Source organism: Oryzias latipes, chromosome 19 (assembly GCF_053564925.1).
Source record: "Oryzias latipes strain Hd-rR chromosome 19, Olatipes_Hd-rR_3.1".
NCBI classification, from domain to species: Eukaryota; Metazoa; Chordata; class Actinopteri; order Beloniformes; family Adrianichthyidae; genus Oryzias; species Oryzias latipes.
Genome location: NC_136255.1, coordinates 10,933,416 through 10,959,613, shown reverse-complemented (window position 1 = coordinate 10,959,613; position 26,198 = coordinate 10,933,416). Strand labels below are relative to the sequence as shown.

At 38.5% G+C, this 26,198-nt stretch overlaps 1 protein-coding gene across 3 annotated transcripts in view; it reads left to right on the top strand.

Annotated features, from left to right (window-relative positions):
* Window positions 1-26,198, top strand: part of tmem94 (transmembrane protein 94) — a 170,986-nt gene that overhangs the window by 24,591 nt on the left and 120,197 nt on the right. For all 3 annotated transcript variants that reach the window (XM_078937017.1, XM_078937016.1, XM_078937018.1), the window contains exons 5-7: window positions 2,650-2,786; window positions 23,496-23,701; window positions 25,065-25,216. In XM_078937017.1, the coding sequence (XP_078793143.1) occupies window positions 2,650-2,786; window positions 23,496-23,701; window positions 25,065-25,216 (495 nt within the window). The remainder of the gene's footprint in view (window positions 1-2,649; window positions 2,787-23,495; window positions 23,702-25,064; window positions 25,217-26,198) is intronic.

Genomic DNA, 26,198 nt, shown 5'->3' with positions numbered 1-26,198 from the left:
AGACTTGAACAATTCCTCCCTGAACTGATTGACGAGGACCAGACTGGTTTCATAAAGGAAAGACAGACACAAGACAATATTCAACGCACTATCCATGTAATAAACGAGGTCAATAAACTCAACATCCCAGCAGCTTTAATAAGCCTAGATGCTGAGAAGGCCTTCGACAGGGTCTGCTGGGACTTCCTCTTTGCAGTCCTGAGGAGAATGGGCTTTAACAATACATGTATCATGTATTTACAAGCTCTGTACCATAAGCCAGTGGGTAGAATTAAAATCAATGGAAATTTAACTGATAGCTTTGAACTGTTTAGAGGAACGAGACAGGGATGCTGTTTGAGCCCATCCCTTTTTGCTTTATTTATTGAACCTTTGGCTCAGTATATAAGACAGAGTGAAGATCTAAAAGGGGTGACTATAGCAAAGCAAGAACAAAAAATTGGGCTTTTTGCAGATGACATTATTGTATATTTACAGAATCCAGATACCGCATTTCCAAAACTATTGGACATCCTAAAAGATTACGGAGGTAAATCAGGATATAAATTAAATATCTCCAAGACTCAAATACTAGCTATAAACTACAAACCAGCTGAACCACTCAGACAAAAATTTAAACTGCAATGGGACTCTGAAAATATAAAATACTTAGGAGTCTACTTGACAACAAAACTAAAAAACACTTCAGTTAGAAAAAGCAAAGGGGGGACTAGCGTTACCAAGTCTCCAAGAATATTATCTGGCAGCCCAGTTAAGAAGCATAATATATTGGTGTTCAGCAGATTACTATTCTAAATGGAAACAAATTGAGCTTGACTATAGTTCTTGCCCGCCCCAGGCAAGACTGGGGGAAAAAATACATGTAGTAACTACAGAACACAACCCCATAGTGGAGTTTGTAATTAAAACCTGGTGGGAGGTGGTTCATAAATATAAATTTGGTAACAACCACAAAATACTTATATGGCCTTCACACTCTACGGGATTCAAAGCCAGACAGCTAGACAATACATTTAAGACAGGGAGAGTTAGAGGATTGACTGCAATATGCACATTAACAGAGGGGAACATTTTCAAAACATTTGAAAAGCTCAAAGAAGAGTTTGAACTGGAAAACACAGACTTATTTAGGTATTTTCAACTAAGAAACTTTTACAGTGAAGAGGTAAAACGCTCAATTACACAGGAAGGCAGTGATGTGATAGAAATAGTGACAGGGGCTTATAAGAAACTGCCTTCAAAGATGGTTTCCAAACTGTATAAATGTCTATTGAAATGTAATGGTTTTGATTCATTGTACTTAAAGCAGAAGTGGGAGTTAGAATTGCAGGTTAACTTATCAGAGGATGACTGGTATTCAATTTGTCAGCTACAACACAATTCAACAAGTTCCAGACAATGGAGAGAATTCGGGTGGAAAAATATAACAAGGTTCTTTATCAGTCCTCACCTAAAAAGCAAACAGCTGAGGATCCCACAACAATGCTGGAGGCTCTGTGGAAGCGTGAACGCCAATCACTCACACATCTTCTGGACATGCAGTAAAGTTGCTCCCTTCTGGCAAAGCATCATTAAAGCTTTGCAGGAAATACTAGGGTATGAAATACCCGCTGACCCATGGATACTATACCAAGGACTGTTCCCAACAGGAGTGATTCAAACAGGGGACGAGTACCTTTTGAAAGTCATGATCATGGCCTGCAAAAAAGCCATAACAAGAAATTGGCTTAAAAGTGAACCACCAAGACTGGATCAATGGACAGACATTATGGAAGAGATCTGTTCTATGGAAAAAATGACATTTCACTTACGCTTGAAAGCTGATAAATTTCAACTCCACTGGAGGAAATGGAGGCAATATGCACCCCGCTCAGATCTTCAAATTCAAAACTGATTTTTGTTTTTTCCCACCTGTTCAACTTTGCCTGTTTGCTTTGTTTTTGTATTTTTTTATTCTATTTTATTTCTTTAATTGATTATGTTTTCTTATTTTGATTTGATTGTAATTTAAAAGCACAAAACGAAAAAAAAAAAGTTTAAAAAAAAAAAGAGGTAATGCTAGGATGAAAAGTCAGTACTTACATTTAGATGTAAACTTATGTGCTTCAGAGCACACCCACGTGAAGAAATGCATTTCTTCACCACGGCATAGAGCGACACAGAACACCCTCACGGCAAGGGGTTCGGTATCCCTCCATTACGAGTGTTAGCCCTTAAAAAAACTACTTCGGACAGCCCGACCACTCCAAAAAAAACCTACAAATGAGGGATAGGGAGAAACAGTTGAGGAAGAATTTGGATTCGGCCTTACGCCATTGTCACCAAACTTTCTCCACATGACTAACTATTCCCTATTTTTACTAGGTAATAGTTGCACTATTTTTACTTGATTTTTAAAGCTACTTCACAGAAGTGGTCTGTTTAAGTGTTAAATGGTAAAAGAAAGTTAATGAAAGAAGAACAAAAAAACATCCAGATCTGTTTATTAAAATTTTTCATTTTAAAATTTGTTATAAAATTATTAGATCGGACTCTGTACTGGCAGATGCTTAAAATCAAATGATTCTGAATCGGATCGCAACATCCCTAGTCTACAGTAGGGTTTTGGTTTACTTCAACATCATTTTCTCTTCTGTTTGCTTCCTACAGCTCAGGCGTGGAGCTAGTGAATGCTGCTGCTCTGCTTTTCCTCTTCGTGTTAAACCTGCTGCTTGTTGGACGGCAGGAAAAGTTGAAGCAGATGGAGATGCTACGCCGCCTCAAAGGCATCATTGCACAGTTGAATGGTGAGTCGGATGTGGAAACACATCAGAAACACCACAAACTGCTCTGTCTCCTCAAATATTACATATGCAAAGAAGTGTAAAAAATGCAGCATATCTTAATGTGTTCAGATTACAATGATAAATATTTAAAAACATCAAAAAGATGGTTCATTCTCGAAGTATGTGGAACTACTTCCTACTACTACTGCCTTGATCGACCTGGCCGCTGTGCTGTCTGCCGGTGGCTCTGGGGTGCCAGGCTTTGTGCGTTTTCTGGAGCATTCAATGTGATCAAGGTACATTCTAAGAAACACACATTCATTCAACCCACCTGGTTATTCACTTTTGCACAAAAATTGGCATGGGTAATGTTTTTACACCCCTCTCCAATAATACTAGTTATGCAAATCTTGTGTGTACCTGTCTGTGTACATAATTAAATTTCAGTTGGTGCTCCCTGTAGATAAGTCTTCTATGTATGAATAGTCTTAAAACCTGTAAACGGTTGTTTGCATATTATTTGTTGGTGTATGTTGGTGTGTGTATGTGAGAATTAAGTTATGCAATATACTTATGACACTCTTATGTTATGACTCTTATCTATACTATCGACCCCCCCCCCCCCCCATCTACCCCATCTTAACCCCTTATCCTGCATCTTTAACATCCCTCTCTCTCTCTCTCTCTCTCTCTCTCTCTCTCTCTCTCTCTCTCTCCTCTCCTCTCTTCTCTTCCGCCCCAGTGAATAATAAAGCTTAGCCTCAAATACAAAAGGGGTTTATACAAATATAAACTTTGTCTAAAGATTCATAAACCCCTATTGTAATATCAGTTGTGTTGGACAGTAAAATCTGTCCAACACAAGAGGCCTTAAGTTCATATGTGCTTGCTCAGCTGTTGGACAGGACAAGTTAAAAAATAAAAAATAAAAGAGGCCGGTTTCATCCATCATAAAGTCATCCGGATGTAAATTTCTCTCTGCGATTATCTTCCTCAGCATTCCTCTACTATATCGTAGGTCACTTTTTGCAGTCTTGCTGTTTTTCAGGCTTTTTCTGTACAATTTTGTGTGTTTAATTTTTTTTGCCGGGACACTGTGTTCTGCATTCTGATAGGATGTTTTCCATTTTCAGTACGTTTAGTTTGCCAAATTTACATCAATCTTTGATCACAATCAGATCTTTGTTTTCATTTTATAATACTGGACTTAAAGTTCTATGAAGGTTTGAACTTTAAGGGTTTAAACAAGAGAGAATGAGGTGTGTTAATGTTCATGTCTGTCTGGGAAAAATGTTTAAAGTGTGTAGTGAGGGGTTTTAAAACATCTTTAATCCTACGCGCAAATTTCATCTATTTCGGTTAATGTTTTGAATTCTAATCCCCTCAAAAAAATCAAGGAACACTGTAAATAACAGGGCTGTAGACTAATTTATTTGCACTGGTTGCACTGGTGGTGCACCTAACCTTTTTTCTTAGGTGCACCAGCACAAAGGTTTGCTGCACCCCCCTTCTCAACCACTTTGCATCAGTTTCAGTTTCACTGTCAACATCGGCATTAACTCAACTCAACTCAACTTTATTTATAAAGCACTTTAAACAGAACAAGGTTCACCAAAGTGCTGAACAACACAAAAATTTATAAATGCACATGACAATATAAAGCGTAAAACACATAAAATAGGTCCGGATTCCAACTCAGTTAAAAGCCAAAGTGAAAAAATATGTTTTAAGAGCAGATTTAAAAATACTAAGTGAGTCTATCTGTCTGAGGTACAGGGGCAATTCGTTCCAGAATTTTGGTCCGAAGACTGAGAAGGCTCGGTCACCTCTCCGTTTTCTCCGTTTAGGGACTTGAAAATGGTTAACTGACAAATTGGTAAACATAAAATACTTTTTTAAAACACAATTCCACAAAAATTATAAATTACATTAAATAGTTGGTGTTAAAAGATCCACTCTAATGAAATGGTGTTTTAGGGGTTTTTAACATGTTCTTGTAGCAGTTTTCTCATAATAGAGGACATGCATAAAAGATTATAAGATTAAAATAGCATTTCTTAGAGATGTGTTGGGGTTGTCGGGGGCTGTAAGCTAGTGGGAGAGAATGTAAACAAAGATTTCATTGGACATCAGCAGAGGGTCACTTCTCTGCCAAACAGTCCCGCCACAATTTAGAGGTGAATTTCTAATGAACTCCTGTTGCTCTGCAGAAGCTATGTCCTTGGTTTTTTAATTTTAGCTAATAACGGCAGTATTATAATTGAAAGACCACTGGGAACGCTTTGAAAATAGAGTCCTGACCTTAACCTAATAGAACACCTTTAGGATGAATTAGAGTGGAGACAGAGAGTCAGGCCGTTTTGGCCAACATCCGTGTGTGATCTCACCAGTGTGCTTTTGGATGCAAATGTTCCTATGAACACACTCCTCAACCTTATGGACAGCCTTCCCAGAAGAGTTGCAGCTGTAATCGCTGCAAAAGATGGACCGATATCATTTTAAACTCTACGGGTTAGGAATGAGATGGCACTTCAGTTCATATGTGAGTCAAGGCAGATGAGCAAATACTTTAGGTAATATATTGTACCGGTATCAGGGCTGCACGATATGAGGAAAACTCGCGATATGCGATATTGGTGATTCATATTGCGATAACGATATAATTTGCGGTAAATAAACAAATAGCAAAACAACCAAAAACATAATTTCCATTTCACTGCAACAGTTAAAAATGATACAACAACTGACCCTTGTCGACGTAGGAGGCAAACATCAAACATAAAAGGGCTCATCTGATTGATCAACAATGTAAACGGGTCCTTCCGATTGGTCAAATGCATAAAGGGATATTTCATTTGTTCAATATTTCAAGCTGCCATGAGATTGTTTTAGCACATTTAAGGTAACTGTTTATTGCGATTTTCGCCGTCTTTTGCGGTATGCATATTGCACAGCTTGATGTCGCGATAACGATAAATTTGCGGTATGTTATGCAGGCCTATAATGTATCTATATTACCTAGCACAGAGAAAAAGCAGCTTTCAATCTAGCCACAGGGGTTGCAAGCCATTTCCTTCTGTGCCGGTCCCAAGCCCGGATAAATAGAGAGGGTTGCGTCAGGAAGGGCATCCGTCGTAAAAATTGCCAAAATAACCATGCGAATCATCCACAATACTTTAGACATACCGGATCGGTCGAGGCCCGAGTTAACAATGACCGCCACCGATGCTGTTAACCTACAGGGTGTCGGTGGAAATTTGACTACTGTTGGTCGAAGAAAGAGGGGAGGCAGAAGGGTCCGTGGCCAGAGAGAGAAGGGAAAAGGCAGGAACATAGGTTTGAGAATAGGGACTCTTAACGTTGGCACAATGACAGGGAAAGGCAGAGAGCTGGCAGACATGATGGAGAGATGGAGAGAAGGAAGGTAGATGTACTGTGTGTGCAGGAGACAAGGTGGAAGGGCAGCAAGGCACGTAGTATTGGAGGAGGATACAAACTGTTCTATCATGGTGTTGATAGGAAGAGAAACGGAGTAGGAGTGATTCTGAAGGGGGAGTTTGTAAACAGTGTTCTAGACGTGAAAAGAGTCTCAGACAGGATGATGAGCATAAAGTTAGAAATTGAAGGGGTGATGGTGAATGTAGTCAGTGGGTATGCGCCACAGGTTGGCTGTGAGTTAGAAGTGAAGGAGAGATTCTGGAGTGAGTTGGATGAGGTCATAGAGAGTTTTCCCAGAGGAGAGAGAGTTGTTATTGGAGCAGACTTTAATGGGCATGTTGGTGAGGGTAACAGAGGTGATGAGGAGGTGATGGGCAGGTTTGGTGTGAAGGAAAGGAATCTGGAGGGACAGATGGTGGTGGACTTTGCGAAGAGGATGGAAATGGCTGTAGTCAACACTTACTTCCAGAAGAGAGAGGAACATAGAGTGACATACAGAAGTGGAGGTAGGAGTACTCAGGTGGACTACATCCTATGTAGACGAGGTCATTTGAGAGAGGTTAATGACTGCAAAGTGGTGGTAGGAGAGAGTGTAGCCAGACAGCACCGCATGGTGGTGTGTAAGATGACTCTGGAGGTCAGGAAGAAGAAGAGAGGGAAAACAGAAAAGAAGACCAAGTGGTGGAAGCTACAGAATGAAGAAACTTGTGAGGAATTTAGGCAGAAGTTGAGACAGGTCCTGGGTGGTCAGGATGAGCTTCCAGATGACTGGGAAACTACAGCAGAGATTATCAGGGAAACAGGTAGGAAGGTGCTAGGTGTGTCATCTGGAAAGAGGAAAGACGGTAAAGACACTTGGTGGTGGAATGAGGAAGTACAGGAATGCGTCCAGAGGAAGAGGTTGGCTAAAAGGAAGTGGGATTTAGAAAGGACTGAGGAAGGTAGACAGGAGTACAAGGAAGCGCAGCGTAGAGTGAAGAGAGAGGTGGCAAAGGCCAAACAGAAAGCTTACGATGAGCTATATGACAGGTTAGACACAAAGGAAGGAGAGAAGGACTTGTACAGGCTAGCCAGACAGAGAGACAGAGATGGGAAGGACGTGCAACAGATAAGGGTGATTAAGGACAGATGGAAAGGTGCTAACAACCCAGGAGAGTGTACAGAAAAGATGGAAGGAGTATTTTGAGGAGCTGATGAACGAGGAAAATGACAGGGAAAGAAGGGAGGAAGATGTGGTTGTTGTGGAGCACGAAGTAGCAGAGATTGGAAAGGATGAGGTTAGGAAGGCTCTGAAAAGGATGAAGAGCGGAAAGGCCGTTGGTCCTGATGACCTACCTGTGGAGGTATGGAAGTGCTTAGGAGAGACAGCAGTGGAATTTCTAACGAGGTTGTTCAATAGGATTTTAGAGAGTGAGAAGATGCCTGAGGAATGGAGGAGAAGCGTTCTGGTCCCGATCTTTAAGAACAAGGGTGACACGCAGAACTGCAGCAACTATAGAGGAATAAAGTTGATGAGTCACACAATGAAGCAGTGGGAAAGAGTAGTGGAAGCCAGGCTTAGGAAGAAGGTGGAGATTTGTGAGCAGCAGTATGGTTTCATGCCCCGTAAGAGCACCACTGATGCCATTTTTGCTTTGAGAATGTTGATGGAAAAGTACAGAGATGGTCAGAAGGAGCTGCATTGTGTATTCGTAGATTTAAAGAAGGCGTATGACAGGGTGCCGAGGGAGGAGCTGTGGTACTGTATGAGGTCGTCTGGAGTGGCAGAGAAGTATGTCAGAGTAGTTCAGGACATGTATGAGAGAAGTATGACGGTGGTGAGATGTGCTGTAGGTCAGACAGAGGAGTTCAAGGTGGAAGTGGGACTACACCAAGGATCAGCTTTGAGTCCTTTTTTGTTTGCTATGCTGATGGACAGGCTGACAGACGAGGTAAGACAGGAATCTCCCTGGACAATGATGTTTGCGGATGACATTGTAATTTGCAGTGAGAGTAGAGAGCAGGTGGAGAAACAGATGGAGAGGTGGAGGTTTGCTCTGGAAAGAAGAGGCATGAAGGTCAGTCGTAGTAAGACAGAATACATGTGTCTGAACGAGAGGGATCAAGGTAGAAGCGTTAGGTTACAGAGGGCTGAGGTGGAGAAGGTGCAGGAGTTTAAGTACTTGGGGTCAACAGTTCAGTGTGATGGGCAGTGTGGAAAAGAGGTGAAGAGGCGAGTGCAGGCAGGTTGGAGCAGTTGGAGGAAAGTGTCAGGAGTGTTGTGTGACAGAAGAGTGTCAGCAAGACTCAAAGGAAAGGTGTACAAGACAATGGTGAGACCAGCTCTGCTCTATGGGTTAGAGACGGTAGCAGTGAGACAGAGACAAGAGGTTGATATGGAGGTAGCGGAGATGAAGATGTTGAGGTTCTCCTTAGGAGTGACCAGGTTAGACAGGATAAGGAACGAGTACATCAGAGGGACGGCTCATGTTGCCTGTGTTAGCAACAAAGTCAGAGAAGCCAGACTGAGATGGTTTGGTCATGTTCAGAGGAGGGATAGTGGATATATTGGTAGAAGGATGTTGGAGATGGAGCTGCCTGGCAGGAGGGCAAGAGGACGGCCAAAGAGGAGATATATGGATGTCTTAACAGAGGACATGAAGTTGGCTAATGTTAGGGTAGAAGATGTCCATGATAGAGTAAGGTGGAAAACGATGATTCGCTGTGGCGACCCCTGATGGGAAAAGCCGAAAGAGAAAGAAGAAGAAGAGAAAAAGCAGCTTTCCTTTCTTGCTTGTTGCTATGCAACACTTTAATAACATAGAGTGCTGAAGCACAAAGCCGTTTTTCCCCACAGCGGTTTCTGCCGACCATCTTTTTAGGTGCTCCACTAAAAAAATCCAGTTGCACCGGCGGTGGAGAAAAAGGGAGGTGGAGGAGAAGTGGGAAGGCATACAGGAGGTCTCCCGTGTCTGCTCCATCCACCTGCTCTCCTGCACGTGCGACCAAATTAGTCACACTCTAGAGCCCTTCATAAAAGAAGCAAAAAGTAGGAAGAAGATTTACTTCCCCATGTCTCATCCATCTTCATCTCACAGAAATAAAAAAGACTGGATTTAAAACAATATTTTTTTATGGGCAATATTAACATATGAAATTCATTGATTGATTTTTCTCTAAAGAAATATATTGTGTTATTTGAGACAAAAAACTGTTTATTTGTTAGAAAATTAATATAATACTTATATACTCACTTATAGTTATAACTCCAATCCAATTGTAATCTTTGCTTTGATTTACATACTTTAAAAGTTATTTACTAATTAAGCTCTTTTTCTAAACCCTATTTTAAACTGAAAATGAAACAACAGGTGTAAACAATAGGTGAACAGAAAGACACCTGAAATAAAGGAGTGGTTCTGCAAGTGGTGGCCTGACTGATTAGGTACTGAGAAAGGATTATTAGACCCCTTGTGAGACTATATGCTGGTGTTATTCGCTCTGGTTTCCTCCTAAAGACAATGGTAGATCCTGTGTGCCTGGAGTGTGTCAGTATATCTGCTAGATGAAGGTATTGATGTAATAGAATGGCCCGCCCGTTTCCCAGACTTGAATCTAGTTAAGCTCACCTGGGACATCATGTCTCGGTTCGTCCATCAACGCCAGGTTGCACCACAGACAGTCCAGGTGATGGCGGATGCACATTTGTGTTTTTGTTTTATTTGATTTGAATAATTGATTTTTATTTCAAGCATTGTAGTCAAAGCAATAAAGAATTTACACATTTATCAAACTCGTTACAGAAATGTTGAAATGCATAGTTTAAAAAGACAGAAAATGAAGACTGCCCATTTTTCTTCAAAAAACTTGCACATCTGGTAGCTGATAAGGGGGAGGGCTTTGTGATTATAGGTGGAGATCTAAATTGTGTTCTCAATAACAAACTAGATAAATTACCCATGTCTTCCGAGCCACCAAATAGAATGTTTAAAAGTGTGTTAAATATGATAAAAGAACTTTGGTTGGTTGACAGTTGGCGCCATCTCCACCCAAATCATAAAGATTTCACTATTATGTGACAAGTACATGGAAGTTATTCACGACTAGATCACTTTCTCATAACCAAAACGGACATCCATAAAGTTAAAAGCTGTGTGATAGAACCTATTACAATTTCAGATCACAGCCCAGTAGTGATGACACTGGATTTGGGGCAGGAACCATGTTTCAGATACTGGAGAATAAATGTTTCATTGTTGGCAGACATTTCAGTTAGAGAGGAAATACGGTCAGCTATAGCAGAATACTTTCACTTTAATGACAATGGAATGGTCTCTCCCTCAGTTCTATGGGATGCCGCAAAAGCTACGATACGGGGAAGATTAATCTCCATAGCATCCAAATTAAAGAGAGAGAGGCTTCAGAAACAAGTACAAATCGAAAATGAAATAAAAAAATTGGAGTTTGAACACAAGCAACAGAGAAAACAAGTTACTCTTGACAAACTTAAAGAAAATAGAACGAAACTTGACGAGATATTAACATATAAGGCAGAAGGTAGCCTTAGATTTATGAATCAAAAATACTACGAATTTGGAAATAAAGCCAGTCGATTATTATCATTTCAGTTAAAAAAAACACAGGCAAGCCGCATAGTTCCAAAGATTAAACAATCTAATACCAACATTGTAACTAACCCTAGAACTATATCAGAGACATTTGCAAAATACTATAAACAATTATATAAAAATCAAGTCTTAGAAGGAAAACAAGAGAAAATCAAGGAGTTTTTTGACAAAGTATCAATGACCAAATTAACACCAGAAGAGGCCTCTAGATTGATAGAACCTATTGGAGAAGAAGAAGTTAGAGCAACAATAGGCAAATTAAAACAGAACAAGTCACCTGGAACAGATGGGTTTGCGGAAGACTTCTATAAAGTTTATGTTAATGAGCTGACTCCCATATTATGTAAACTCTTTAACTACGTTTTGGATTCTGCAAACCCTCCAGAGTCATGGTCTTAAGCAATTATCACGGTTTTACATAAGGAGGGAAAAGATCCACTACAGTGTCCGAGTTATCGCCCGATTAGCCTCTTGTCTGTGGATTATAAAATATTAACATCCATCCTAGCCACCCGGATCCAAAAGTACATTAAGAAACTTATAAATCCAGACCAGACGGGATTTATTTTGGGGCGTCAAGGAACTAACAATGTAAGGAGAGCTCTAAATTTACAATCACTAATGGCCAAAAGTTCCCAACCATCCATGCTTCTCAGCTTAGATGCAGAGAAAGCTTTCGATCAGGTGGATTGGAAATACCTACACACTAATGGAAATGGGTTTTGGTTAAAAGTTGGTATATTGGTTCAGATTACTGTATAAAAATCCTAGATCAAGGGTCAGAGTGAACGGGCATTGCTCTGATTTTTTTAACATAGAGAGAGGAGTCCGACAGGGTGACTCACTGTCACCCATTTTGTTTGCTCTAAGTATTGAGCCTTTGGCACAGGCAATTCGCCAGGATGACCAGATTGAGGGAATTAAAGACGGGGGAGGGATGAATCATAAAATATCCCTTTTTGCGGATGATATATTACTGTTTTTGAAAAATCCTCAAACAACAATTCCAAGACTTTTGCAATGTTAAAATAATTATGGTAATATTTCAGGATATAAGATCAACCAAAATAAATCAGAAGCAATGATGACATCTGGATTGTGGCCCACCCAACTTGACGAGGAGGTATCTTTCCATTGGTCAAAACAGGGTTTCAGATATTTGGGAGTCATTTTAACACCCCAACCCACACTACTCTACAACGCTAATTATAAAAAACTGCTAAAACAAATAAAGAATGACCTGATCCGCTGGGAAATTTTACCTCTATCTCTACTGGGTAGAGTAGAGGCGGTGAGGATGAATGTGCTTCCTCGTCTTTTGTTTTTGTTTCAATCTCTTCCGGTAAACATTCCGGTGTCAACTTTCAACGTGTTAAACAAAATGATTACTCAATTTATATGGCAGCGAAAAAGACCCAGAATTAGATTAAGAACATTATTTTTGCCAAAAAATAAGGGAGGTTTGGCTCTACCAAACCTAAAATTTTACTATTGGGCAGCTCAGTTGACGGCAATCGTGGCCTGGATTAGAGAGGATGAGGAAGTAAAATGGTTTAAAGTGGAACAAGGTGAAACTAAAGGGCTGTGGCTGTCTACTCTTCCATTTACTGATTTAAAATCTGTCAACAAAATCAAAATTGGAAACAATTGGATCAAGCATACTTTAAAGATATGGACGGTAGTAAAAAAAATGCTACTTGACACAGGGTCAATTTCCAGAGCAATGCCTATTGTCGGTAATATAGACTTTCTGCCTTCAATGTGGGATCCCACCTTTAAGACATGGGCCACTAAAGGCCTTATAACTCTTAACCAGTTGTTCGATGGAACAGAATTTAAGTCCTTTTCACAGCTTCAAAGACAATTTGGTCTTCTACCGAATGATTTTTATAAATATCTACAAATCAGGCATTACATCATGAAGCACAAAGAGCGAGACAGAATCAATAAAACCCCAAACTGCATAGAACAATATTTTACTACAATCGCAGAAAAAAACTTTCCGACGCATAAACATGTTTCCAATTTGTATAAGAGACTCTCAACTGCCACCGGACAGCATACATATAATATCAAGGAAAAATGGGAATTGGAATCTAACTGCATAATAGAAGATGAACAATGGGATAAACTGTGTGAGGACAGCCATGTAGGAATTAATAGCCAACTATGGAAAGAGTTTGACTGGAAAATCAAAATGCGTTTTTTCACACACCCCTGTTGATTTCTAATTTTGCCAAGGGCTCATCCACAGCCTTATGTTGGAGGCAATGTGGAAAAATTGGTGATCATACACATATTTTCTTTGATTGCCCAGCTATCTGTGAATTTTGGAAAGATATTAAGAGGGAGATTGAAACTATTGTAAATCATGACGTTCCTTTAAGTACTCTGTCGTATCTGCTTGGTGTATTTCCAAAAGACTTTGATGCTGATCAAAAATATATAATGCACATTTTATTACTGGTCGCAAATAAAATCATAACAGGTAATTGGAAAAATGTAACATCACCTTCTGTAACTGAATGGAAACAAAGAATCAAACACGTTTGATGGAAAAAATGACAGCATTGCTACAACTAAAATCAGATATCTTTGAACGTCGATGGCACGCAGTTAAAATCTATTTGAGGCTGTGACTGTTCCTTGTACCTTTTGATTGTGGTTGTATGAATATATGTTTAACTGAACTGCTTGTCACATCTTGCATCAATGTTTTTTTTTAATTGTAATTTTTATATTTTACCTGCTTTACACTATACTGAATGTGGACTTAAGGTCAAACTTGTTTCAGGGAGTTGTTATGTTTGTTTTGTGTTGCGATGATAAAACAAAAATAAAGAGTTAAAAAAAAAAGTCACTTAAATCACATTTTGCTTAATTAAATACAGTGAACATTAACTAAAGTCAAGTAGAGCTTGATTTATTGCTTGAAATGGAGTGGGAAGAAGTGAATTTATATAATCCCACCCCTACTGAGTTAGTTAATTTTATAGTTTTACAGTTTTTGTAATCTGATTCTGATCAGATTATTTTCAAGTAACAAAATGATTGATTATCTTCGGAAAACATTCATTCATGATTTCAATAAACAGTATCGGTGATCAATATTTAATAATCATAGAAAACATTATCACAATACACCAGTAATTATTGCTACACATTGCAGATCAAGTAAAGAAAATCAATAGCTTATTGATTGTAATTTAAACATTTAATTAATCATTATTGCACATTACAATGTAATACTCATTGATTGTAATTAAAAGAGCTTTCATTACAGTATTTAACAACAATCAAGTTTACACATTTTTGGAAATAATTTGGAATTATTCAAACGCCTATTGATTCTTAACTCTTATCTTCATATTGTGAAATCAGAGTTTTTTTATACTTTTTCTTGAATATTTTGATATTTGAAAATTTTTTGAGCTCATTACTTAACCCGTTCCAAAGTTTAGTGCCACACACCGACACACACAAACTTTTCTTTGTGGTTGTTATCAGTTTAATCTTGAAGTTCCTACATCCCCTCAGTTTGTAGCCTCCTTCATTATCTAAGAACTGTTTTTGGATATTGAATGGTAACGATTTCCCACAGGCTCTAGAAGTTGTACAGTGTAAAAATCAACAAGGCCAAACAGTTTTAAAAGTCTGAATTGATCAAATAAATTGTTTGTATGATCAAGGTAGCTGGCTTTATGTAAAATTGTGATGGCTTGTTTTTGAGGTAAAAAGAGAGGATGTAGTGAGCTCTTATAATTGTTCCCCCAAATTTCCATTCGGTAGATCAAATTTGGTAATATTAAAGAGCAGTACAATAATTATCTACTGTTATATTCTAATATATGTTTAGATTTATTTATGATTGAAATACTTTTTGAGACTTTAGTTTGTGTTGCTTCCAATTTAGTTTGTCATCGATAACAACCCCTAAGAATTTGATTTCTGTAACACTTTCAACTCGGACATCATTTATTTCAATTGAGAGCTCGGTATTGGCTTTGTAGTTACGAAACGACATCACTTTGGTTTTATCTAGGTTCAAAGATAATTTGTTATAATCCATCCATGATTTTATTTTGTTTAACTCTGTGTTTACCACATTAATAAGTTCCCTATGATTGTCTGTAGAATGGAAAATGTTTTTGTCATCAGAAAATATGAGTTTCATAAGCTTTGAAACATTGAATGTATCATTTATGTATATATTGAATAGCAGCGGGCCCAGAATTGATCCTTGTGGGACACCACAACTTATCTCCATAGTTTCTGATGTAAATTCATCAATCTTGACAAATTGTTTTCTTCCCCTTAGATAGCTTTTGACCCAAGTTAGTGCTAGTCCTCTTATCCCATATACTTCCAGTTTGTTAAGTAGGATGTCATGATTGAGAGTGTCACATGCTTTTTTTAACCAATAAAAATTCCAGCTGCATATTTCTTTTTATCCAGAGCATTTGTGATTTCCTCCACATCATCAATGATAACCAATAAGGTTGATCTGTTTTCCTTAAAACCATATTGGTTTTCATTTATAATGTGATATTTATCAATGAATGTAACAAATTTATCATTGAATATTTTTTCTAGAATTTTTGACAATGGTGGAAGAGAAACAGGTCTATAGTTTGTTAATTGGTGTTTGTCTCCGCTCTTATAGATAGGAATCACTTTTGCAATTTTCATTTGATTTGGGAATCTCCAACTTTGTAATGATAAGTTACATATGTACGTTAGAGGCTTAGAGATACTATTAATTACCTTTTTCACCACTGTCATATCTACATCCTCACAATCTTTTGAGTTTTTACTCTTACGGGCCAGCCTGTCGCTATGGAATTTATTTACAATTGATATCAGCTCATTTTCGTTTACATCAGAGAGAAAGATTGAGTGTGGGATCCTTTTGATGGGTGGATTATTGTCTTTGCTGGTTTTGCATTTTGAAATTTCCACTGCCACCTCTGGACCCACGTTTACAAAATAGTTATTGAGGCCGTTTGCTGCTTCATTGATTTTATAGCTTTGACCCTTCTCATCTGTAAAGTAATCTGGGTATGTTCGCTTTTTTGTCCCATTTTAATGATGTTATTTAATATTTTCCAATCTCGCTTTACGTTGTTTTTATTTTCATTCATTAGATTATTGAAGTACGCTTTTTTACTGTGCCGTGTTATTTCAGTTAGTTTATTTTATATGACTTGTATCTTTGTTCAGTTTCTGAAGACAAGGAAAATTATAAAAGAACCAGTCTACATAAGGTTAAGAAATGAAAAAAACTATGAATTCTCTTAATAATGACTTATCCACACAAAACTGAAACACTGTACAAAGAGAAAAATGTAGACATCACTTATAAATTTTTATTAGAAATATTTAGCTCACTTTACAAAAAGAATTGCCCTTGGTTAACCACCGGTCTACAAAATACTTGTAAAAAGAAAAATAACCTCTATAAAAAATTCTTTAAACAGAGGACAAGAGAAACTTATTTAATATTTTCCAAACTTGCTTTACGTTGTTTTTATTTTCATTCAGTAGATTATTGAAGTACGCTTTTTTACTGTGCCGTGTTATTTCAGTTAGTTTATTTTTATATGACTTGTATCTTTGTTCAGTTTCTTTTGCTGAACAAACACCTTGAAATTGGTATACATGCTTATGCTGTTAAAGTGAATGATTGACAGTCTTCCTTCTGGGTTAAAAGAGTTTTTAAAGTCATCTATGCTGTGATATTTTCAGTCCATATTAACAGTGGAAAAGAAATTATCAGTGTGGATGTCTTGAAGGTTGTTGTCATTATCACTGATTATTTTAAGGTCGGTTTGCTCACCATTCAGATCTCTGAGAGTCGTTTGGTTGCATGTGACTGTTGAAGAAAAAGTGTTTTTTTTAGAAGCCCTGGATAGTAGCTACTCATCTTGTAAGACCAGCATCTTCATATATCTCTTGTTAAGACTGTAGTGGGTAAATATTTTTCCAAATCTTGCATGCTCCTGATAAGAACAACCTTGCACTGCTCAGGGGAGCCACAGAGTTTGGTATAAGTTTTACAGTCTTTTACCCAGGTTCCTTGAATTTTTCCCAGCATTTTCCAGTAACGTGCTTTTCTGGCGATGTCGGCATTCCTTTTAGTGAGATTGTCCTTCATGAAAACGTTGATTCCCTTCAAATTTCTTCCTTTCTTCAATAAAGCGGCTTTGTGTTTCTGATTGACAAACTTTAAGTGGATTTCTGCTTTGTCGGTGTCTCTTGTCCTTGGTAGAGGTCTGCAGATCTTCACATTGTTTGTGTGCAGAGAAATTCCATTGGACTTTAGGAACTCCTCCACCTGTTTTTCCACAGAGCTCGTGTCCTGCTCGTCGGATTCCTCACCGTTCCCGGCGGTCACTGCGTTGCGCGTATGACCGGGGTTTGATTTTCAATCCGCCAATTATCACGTCATTAGATCTGGAGATCTGCTCTTGGTCATCCATTCGTTTTTTGATTATATCCATCCTGTTGAAACACTGCTCCTGCAGAGCCCGGACCTGCTTCCCCACTTCTATTGCATCCAGAATTTGTCCGTGAACAATCTTTATAACTTTGATCTTTTCCAGCACAAAATGAAGCATCTTCCTTGAGTCCTCATATTCCTCAGTTTATTTTTGGGTGGCATGTTTAGGAATTGCTTTTCTCAATATTTACGCTTTTATGCGGTAAAAATAGTTGAGAAGTGCAGCTGCTCTATGCCTGAGTAGCGTCTTCTCTAAGAACCAGAAGAAGACATCAAGACCTCCATGACTTAATAAATGTAATTTTTATTTTAACGACCAAGCTGGTACGTCACTTGCAGAGGGGGAAAAAGAGCTGAGCTACCAATTATCTCGCTGAGTTGGAGAGCTGTTCGTGCCTCATACACCGCACGACCCGAACAGTCTCAGAGAGGGTCTGATAGACAGATAAGCCGACTACTTGATCTCCTTTCTGGCATCACAGTCCAATTATTTGATTACACTCAACTTAAACAGCATACAGCATGAGGGTCACTTCCCTTGCACACGTGTCTGGAGCTTCTGAACTTACAGTAAAACACAACTTGGGGGCGCTCAAACACAAAACTGTCTTGCCGAGCACACATACGTAACGGCGAAGAAGATATACGCCAAGTAGCGTCTACACTGCCGCGAAGAAATAAGACGAAGAAGATGCAAGGCAAGATGAATGTAGAGTTGCTGGTCTCGTTGGTGTCGGAACATAAAGAACTATATGAAAAATGCAACAGCGATTACAAAAATCTTCGCGTAAATACTTGCTCTCTTTCTTCTGAGTGAAAAGCGAGTTTAAGAAGCGTAAAGTTGTGCAGCGCCACCTTGTGTACAGGGGTATTTCTCTTTTACTTTTAGCGCCATTTAATGTCAGGGAATGAATTTGCATGTTCACTCTGCTCATCGTCTGCGAAAATCGTTTGGATGTGAAAACAAAAAATGTGTTGAAAAACGCTGGCGAATAACGTGCACCAATATTCGTCCCGGTGTGTATGGCCCTTAAGAATAAAAAATTCCAATTAACGCAGTCAAAAGCTTTTTCTGCATCTATACTTAAGAGCACTGTACTTCTATGTTCTCTTTGGGCTCTTTCAGTTATATGCAAGGTTCTCCTGATGTTATCGTGTGTCTGGCGACTCTTTATGTCTGGTCTTCATCAATAAGGTCAGGGAGAAATGTGTTTATCCTATTGTATAATTATAAATGTATAAATTTTGTAATCTATATTTAGTACTGATATAGGTCTGTAACTAGCACATGACTGTTTTCCCCAGTTTTAAAATGACTGAAATAATTGCTTCTGACCAAGAAATAGGCATTTTATTATTTTGTAGGGTCCAGTTCTGAGACCTGTGTAAAACTGGGGTGAGTTCATTTTTAAATGTTTTATACCATTCAGCTGGGAAGCCATCGCTGCCTGGTGATTTATTATTTTTCAGAGTATTTATGGTTTTTTAATATTTCCTCTTTTGTGATTTCAGCTGTGTGTAGTTTATTTTTGATTCATTCCAATAAATGGTAGATAAAAATTCTTTTATCTTGGTCACAAGCTAAAAGAGGCTAGGAATATCATTTTTTATAGTAGTTACTGAATATTTTTTCTATGTCCTCTGGGCTGTTTGTTACTTTATTTGTTTCGGATCAATGACTTCATAAATTGTATTTAGTGTCTGTTTTTCTTTGAATTCTGTTTAATTCTTTTGGCTTGTTATTTTGTTGATTTGGGTCCTAGTTCCTAATAACTTTTTTTAAAATAAATAAGCTTTTTTCTGTTTATTCCTCTAACATGCCATTGATTTTTTTTTTAATGTTTTGTATTTGTTTAAATATTTCAGTTGTATTTCCTTTTATGAACTGTTTTTCAAGTTCTTTTATTTTATAGAATACTTTTCATACTTTTTATTTCTATTTTTCCTTAACCATGTTTTTTTAGTTATTAGTTTTCCCCTCATTACTGCTTTAAGGGTATCCCATATCACTGTGGTATGGAAGCGATTATGTAGCATAAATAAAAAGCAAAGTCAAAACCAGAAATGCTTTTTCATTTTCAAAATGAAAAGGCATTTTTTGACTCAAAAATATAATGAAAAAGCAAACCACCAAAATGCTTTTTCATTTCCTTCCTCAACACAGCTTATTCTGTCACTTAATTAAAATTAAAATGAAAATGGTATTTGACATTTCATTTTCAAGACGTTTCATGGTAAATGTGTAGCATAATTCATTTAGAAATGTCTAATTTGACATTCAAAATGGATTAATAGAAATGCTTTTTAATTTTCAAAATGAAGCTGCTTTTTTTGACTCAAAATTAAAAAGAAAAAGCAATACTTCAAAATGCTTTATCATTTTATACTTCAGCACAGCTTTTTCTGTCACTTAATTAAAATGATAAAGAAAATGGTATTTGACGTTTCATTTTCAAAAAGGTCCATGGTAAATGTGTAGCATAATTCATTTAGAAATGTCTAATTTGACAATTAAAATGGATTAACAGAAATGCTTTTTAATTTTCAAAATGTAGCTGCATTTTTTGACTCAAAATTAAAAAGAAAAAAGCAATATTTCAAAATGCTAACTAAGGGTGAAATTTTGGTACACATTTACCAGGGACCTTTTTGAAAATGAAATGTCAAATACCATTTTTTTATCATTTTAATTAAGTGACAGAAAAAGCTGGGTTGAGGAAGGAAATGAAAAAGCATTTTGAAGTATTGCTTTTTCTTTTTAATTTTGAGTCAAAAAATGCAGCTTCATTTTGAAAATTAAAAAGCATTTCTATTAATTCATTTTAATTGTCAAATTAGACATTTCTAAATGAATTATGCTACACATTTACCAGAGAACGTCTTGAAAATGAAATGTCCAATACCATTTTCATTATAATTTTAATTAAGTGACAGAATAAGCTTTGTTGAAGGAAGGAAATGAAAAAGCATTTTGGTGGATTGCTTTTTCATTATATTTTTGAGTCAAAAAATGCCTTTTCATTTTGAAAATGAAAAAGCATTTCTGGTTTTGACTTTGCTTTTTATTTATGCTACATAATCGCTTCCATACTGTGGGGTCTACGGCTCAGTTATTATTTTCCTCCAAATATTGTTTTATATCAGTTTTTATGTGTTTTAAAATCACTTCAGCATTCCAAATTCCAACATTCAGTCTCCATGTTGTTTGTTTTTTCCTGTTGAAAATATATATTTTCATGTGTAGAATATTATGGTCAGACACATCTGCACACTCAATTTTACATTCTTCAACTCTACTAATATCGGATTTCGAATGAAAAAATAATCTATTCGTGAATGTACTTTGTGACTTGCTGAGTAATGTGTATAATCTTTCTTATGGAGATTTACAGCCCTCCATAAATCAATCAATCCTAATTCTTCTATGGATATATTGACAAATTTGGTGACAGTCTTTTTATGGGTTTGCCATTGCCTCTTGCTTGTACGGTCTTGTCTCCATGCAACTCCAGATTTGTCGCTTAATCTCTGCCATCTCTTGCTCTTCAAAATCCCACTTCTGACAACACTGTAACAACCCACCTGGTACCTGACTTGCAGAGGGAGACCGAGAGCTGAGCTATAGTTGACCCATATACTGCACGACCCCGAACAGTCTCAGAGAGGGTGTGATAGACGGATAAACAGCATAGTCAATCTCCTTTCTGGCACCACAGCCTATTTATTAGAGTACACATAGCGCAAACAGCATACAACATGATGATCACTTCCCTCATTAGCTTTTTTTTTACTCATGGTACAGGATTTCACATTTCCCAGTAGTCTTAGTGGCCATAGGTTAGGGTAAGCCTCAGGTCACCACGCTATTAATAATTTTTGTGTGCATGTGTTGTCAGCGCTTGCAGCTTTGTAAAGAATAAAGCATTTCAAAATAATATTTCATTTGTAAAGGTATAGGATGTGTTTCCGTAGTGTTACCTTTATTTTTTGAATGGTGTATGAAGAATATTTAAATTATTGGGAATCAAAAGGAGATGAAAACATGGCAATTGAATTTAGAGGGTATTTGTGATGTAGAAAAAATGCTGGGCAGGCCACAACCTTCCTGCTTCTCTCCATTCTGATGGATCCTGCTTGCTGTTTGTTCGCACCGGTAATGTTAGCTTGGGTTTTTAGGGGCTAAAAGCTAGCAGGAGACCATGTAAACAGATGGATGGCGAGAAATGGTGGCGGGCCTACTCTGATGATTGGAGTGGGACTTTGAGATGATCTTGCAATCTCTGTCTGCCAGTCAAGATGTCAGTCTGCTGATTTTAATCCTCCCTTTGTGATTTTCATTTGTCAAAGGGAAACAATGTTCCATTGAAAATATTGAGACCAGTGTTTTTCAATTGACCTCAACTCCTTGTACACCATTTTCCTCCCTCCCACTGGATCTTAATACGATCTCAGTCATAAAGAATTCTCAGAGTATTCTCAGGGCTCCAGACTAACTTTTTTCACTAGGAGCACAGTGGCCCCTAACTGAAAATTTTAGGGGCACAACCAGAGAATTTAGGGCCGCATACTGTAAATCAACATTCTAACCAAATCTACTAATTTCCACTGTATTACGAATAAATACCTTAATAATAGATGCAGAAATTACAATGTGCTGTTTCAAATTCAGTGTCACATTTTATTCTGCACTTTTGAAGATGCAACAACGAGGTAAACTGACAGCACCATCGCTGTCATGCCAGTACAAATAAGTAAAAATAGTAAAATAGTAAAAAAAATACCATACATTTAGAATAATTTAGTAACAAGTGATTACCGTAGTAACTTTTCGTCATTTCACAGTTTCAAACAATATTTAAATGTATGTAAATATTAGAGGATGGAAATTCATCTTGGTGACACCAAATAGGTTCAGCCAAGATGCACAATAAGCGTGTTTGAGATCACCCAGATGGACGCAACGCTGCACAGATCACCTGGTGTGTGACGTATATTTTTGTTTTTGCTCCAACATCACCTGTCAATCAAAACAAAAATATCACGAGAAAGGGGTGGGAGCAAGACCCCAATCAGAGCGAACGCAGCTGGAAATTTAGTACTGAACTGACTAAGAGCTGACCTACAGACTACAAAACAATGCATTATGGGACATGCGTCCTGATGGGTTTTTTGTAGTTCACTGATCAATTAAAATAATTTAAAATACCAACTGATTAAAAAAAGGCTACATCCATTACAAAACATTAAAATAATTATAAAAGATGTAATATCACAGCTCATACTTAGTGGGAGAGGCATATTAAAACTAAATTTAATGTTAAGGACAACTCCTAATTCCTGTTCTCTTTCAGTCTCGCTGCAGCTTCGACTTCATGCCCCCCCCCAAGGGCGCTGGTTCATCTTAAACACGTCTATCGTTGCATTTCCCCCGCCTGATTTAAATCGTGTTGTCGCTCACACGTGTTTAATGTTACAGCCCCGTTAGCTGTCACGCATGAACGTGTGGGACATTTATGCTCCTCAGCTGACCATCTCCCACGGGAGCGGTGTTCTGCCGTAACAGCCGTGCATGATGAGAACCGTGGTTTGGTTCACGAGTTTGAGACCCCTGCTGTACACTCTGGCACTGGTACACTAGCTGCAGGTCGGAAGAACGAATCAATAATTCGCTTGCTCCTAGCTCAGACGCAAATATCAGGTTGTGATGATATTTGTCTCTGTTTCCTTCCCACAGATGTTTTCGCGCACTCGACTATCTCTAGGCCCCTCCCCCTCCACATATTTTAGCCACTTGCATGGACTTTCCCTATTCTTCTCACACGCATCACTCAATGACACGCGAGTGTGTGCTCGCGTGTGCTCCAGTCTCATGAGTATTCGCGCGAGTGTGTGTCAGTCTGCGTGCGTGTGCGCTCGCGTCTCATTGATGATTTCATTGCTCATTTCATCGATCATTGACGTGCCCCTTCCATGTTTAATGTATAAAAAATACGGAGGGTGGGGGAGGCAAATTTACTGGTAGCACATGTGCGACTGGGTGTAAAATTCAGTCGCACACTCTTAAATTTTGGTCGCAAAATGCGACCAAATGGTCGCAGTCTGGAGCCCTGTATTTTTTAAGATTTTGTTAAGAAAGCTGAAGTCTGTGACATTAACCTTTTGTCCTCCGTTTGTCCTCCTCTCCAGAATATCTCTCAGGCTGTGTGGGGGAGGTTCAGTGGCCCACATCTCTGTATCCAGACCTGTACACACCTTCATCCCCGTCATGGTCTCTACACTGGACATACCGGGATGCTCAGCTGGTCAACCTGCCTGTCAGTCTACTGGTGGAAGGGGATATCATAGCGTTAAGACCTGGACAAGAGGCCTTCGTATCTCTCAGAGGCATCAAGGTGAGTTTGTGAATCCCCTATACCAGCGGTCCCCAACCTTTATTTGAGATCTGGCAAAATTCTCACGGACTGGTATGTAATATGTGGCGGACACACGCTGCAGCAATGCTGCAATAAAAGCAGAGACACGTGATAAGATTTACTCTGCACTTTTATTTTGACACGCTAAACATTGTACATCGCACAGGTGTCATCATCCTCTCCCTTTCCCACACTCATGGTGCTAAAAAGAAGTAAACACAACAGGAAGAAATAACTAAGGGTGAAACAACTTAACTTCCAGATGAAAGGACCCGTAGGCAAAAAGAAACACCCGTGCTCAACCTTATTTTGACCAAAGCAGGCAAAGGGGATTGATTTAATTCCCTGTGATGCCAACTCCGACAGTAACCCCTGCAGCCTGTGGAACTCCGACAGCAGACCAAACATGCACGTGACAGACACTACAGTACAACAAAATAATAAGACTTGCATGAAAACTGTGGTATTTTCTAAAAATAACAATAAACAGGAATTATGACATGAGCGACGTCCTCTCTGCCCGCAACACTCCCTGGTCGCTATTATTATAACATTTAAGCATGCCTTCAAAATAAGTGCATGGAAAATCCAACTCACAACAATGCTGAATGGTTCGAGGGAATCTCCCGTTGGGATAAATCCGTATTTTAAGAAGGACTCCTGATACTGTCTATTAAACGTAGCTTTCTTTTTTTTGGAAGTTGAAGGCTCCTCTTCTGTCTCCTGGCTGGGCCTTTTCCACTCGGCAAAGAAACTTTTCAAAGACGTCTTTTTTTTCCCCATTTTGCTAGTTCCTGGGTTTTATTTCAGCGGTATCCTATCACGTGACCAAGATGAGCGAATCCTATCACGTGACCAAGATGAGCGAATTGGCCTGCATCAAGAGTAACATAGACGGATGTAACAGAGAATCTGGCAATTTTTAGAAATTAAAACATCTTTCAGATTCCGAAATAAATAAAACGGAAGTCATGTCAGTTATTTTATTTTTTCTGTGCGGCCCGGTACCAAATGACCCACGAACCGGTACCGGTTCGGGGCCCGGGGGTTGAGGACCACTACCCTATACAACAGGACCACACTTAATTTCTATTATCAGATCAATACTCTGTTTTTTTTGTTAGCTTTGTAACAATTAACAGGATTATTTTAACTTGCCCTATCTTATATTAAATTGATCTTGGCTAGATTCCTGTTAGTTAAAAATAAAAACCTAATTTATTTGTCTGCATTATTTTGTACTCACCTTAGAACAACGCAATGAAAGACCTTAAATAGCTGTACAGATGACTTGCTGGTTAGCCGAGATCGTTCACTCATTGCTCATGTCTTTCTTTCTCAGGACAATGATCACATCGTGTTGGAACCAGGAGATCTGTTCCCCCCCTTCTCCCCCCCTCCTTCCCCTCGGACCACAGAAAAAAAGGCAGTCCAGTGTCCTCTCCAGTTTCGCCTTTTCAAAGTGGTCCGCACGCCAGTGTTAGACCCTGTCAGGTAGGAACAATGTCCTTCTGCTTAGAACATGAAACAATTTGTTTTATTTTAAATCTGTGAGTTCAAGAATTTTCCCACTGACATTCTTTTTAAGCTTTCAAATTTTCATCTCCAAGTTCTTGAAGGGTTAACTCCAGAATCTATCTATTTATCTATTTATCTGCAATTGCAACTCATCCCCCGCTTGACCTCGGCTCTTCTACTACCCCCCTCCCTCCTCTGTGCTTCCTGTATGAATGGGCCTGGCTCACAGACCTGCACTCAAAGGACAGATACATGAGGGCCACCTCTCCCCATCCTCCTGAGCCTCGTATATTGTTTTTTGTGTTTTGTCTGCATATGTGCTTTATGTGTTGAACGGTGTCATTTTTTTCTTGTATCTACACATTGTACGCAGCCATTAATTGAACAAGCGCAAAGGTAACTGAGTGAGTGTATTCAGGAACTGGGTTAGCAAACCTTACAACTGCGGAAGCACAATGCTAACTGAGCGACCCCACATTTTACAACTGCACGGTTGCAATCCTGAGTTAAGGGGGTGTTTTGTCACTTTGGGGGGGGGTGTTCAGGGGGTGTCTTTGTCACTTGGAGGCGGTAACCTTTCTGGTTGATCTGATTGGCCGAAATTTGCATATCAAATGTCAAGGCAGTGAGGCGGGACTTTCATTTTTTTAGAGGCTTAAATAGAAAAAAAAAACGGCGGATATAACATGGATTAAAACGTTAATGAATTCAGTGATTTTCACATGAGAAAAACTTACAACCCAAAAAAACCCTCTGCCGTTTTTTTATGCTATTAAAGCCTCTAAAATGGGGTGGCAAACAAGTTTGACACAAAGAGCCGAAATTTTTACTGTGATAGTGAAAGAGCCACACCGCGCACTGAGCTGCCAAGACATACACACACAAACACACAAATAAAGCCATATTATTTACAATAACACACTCCTCTCCTTACACAACAAAAGCACTGGATTAAAGG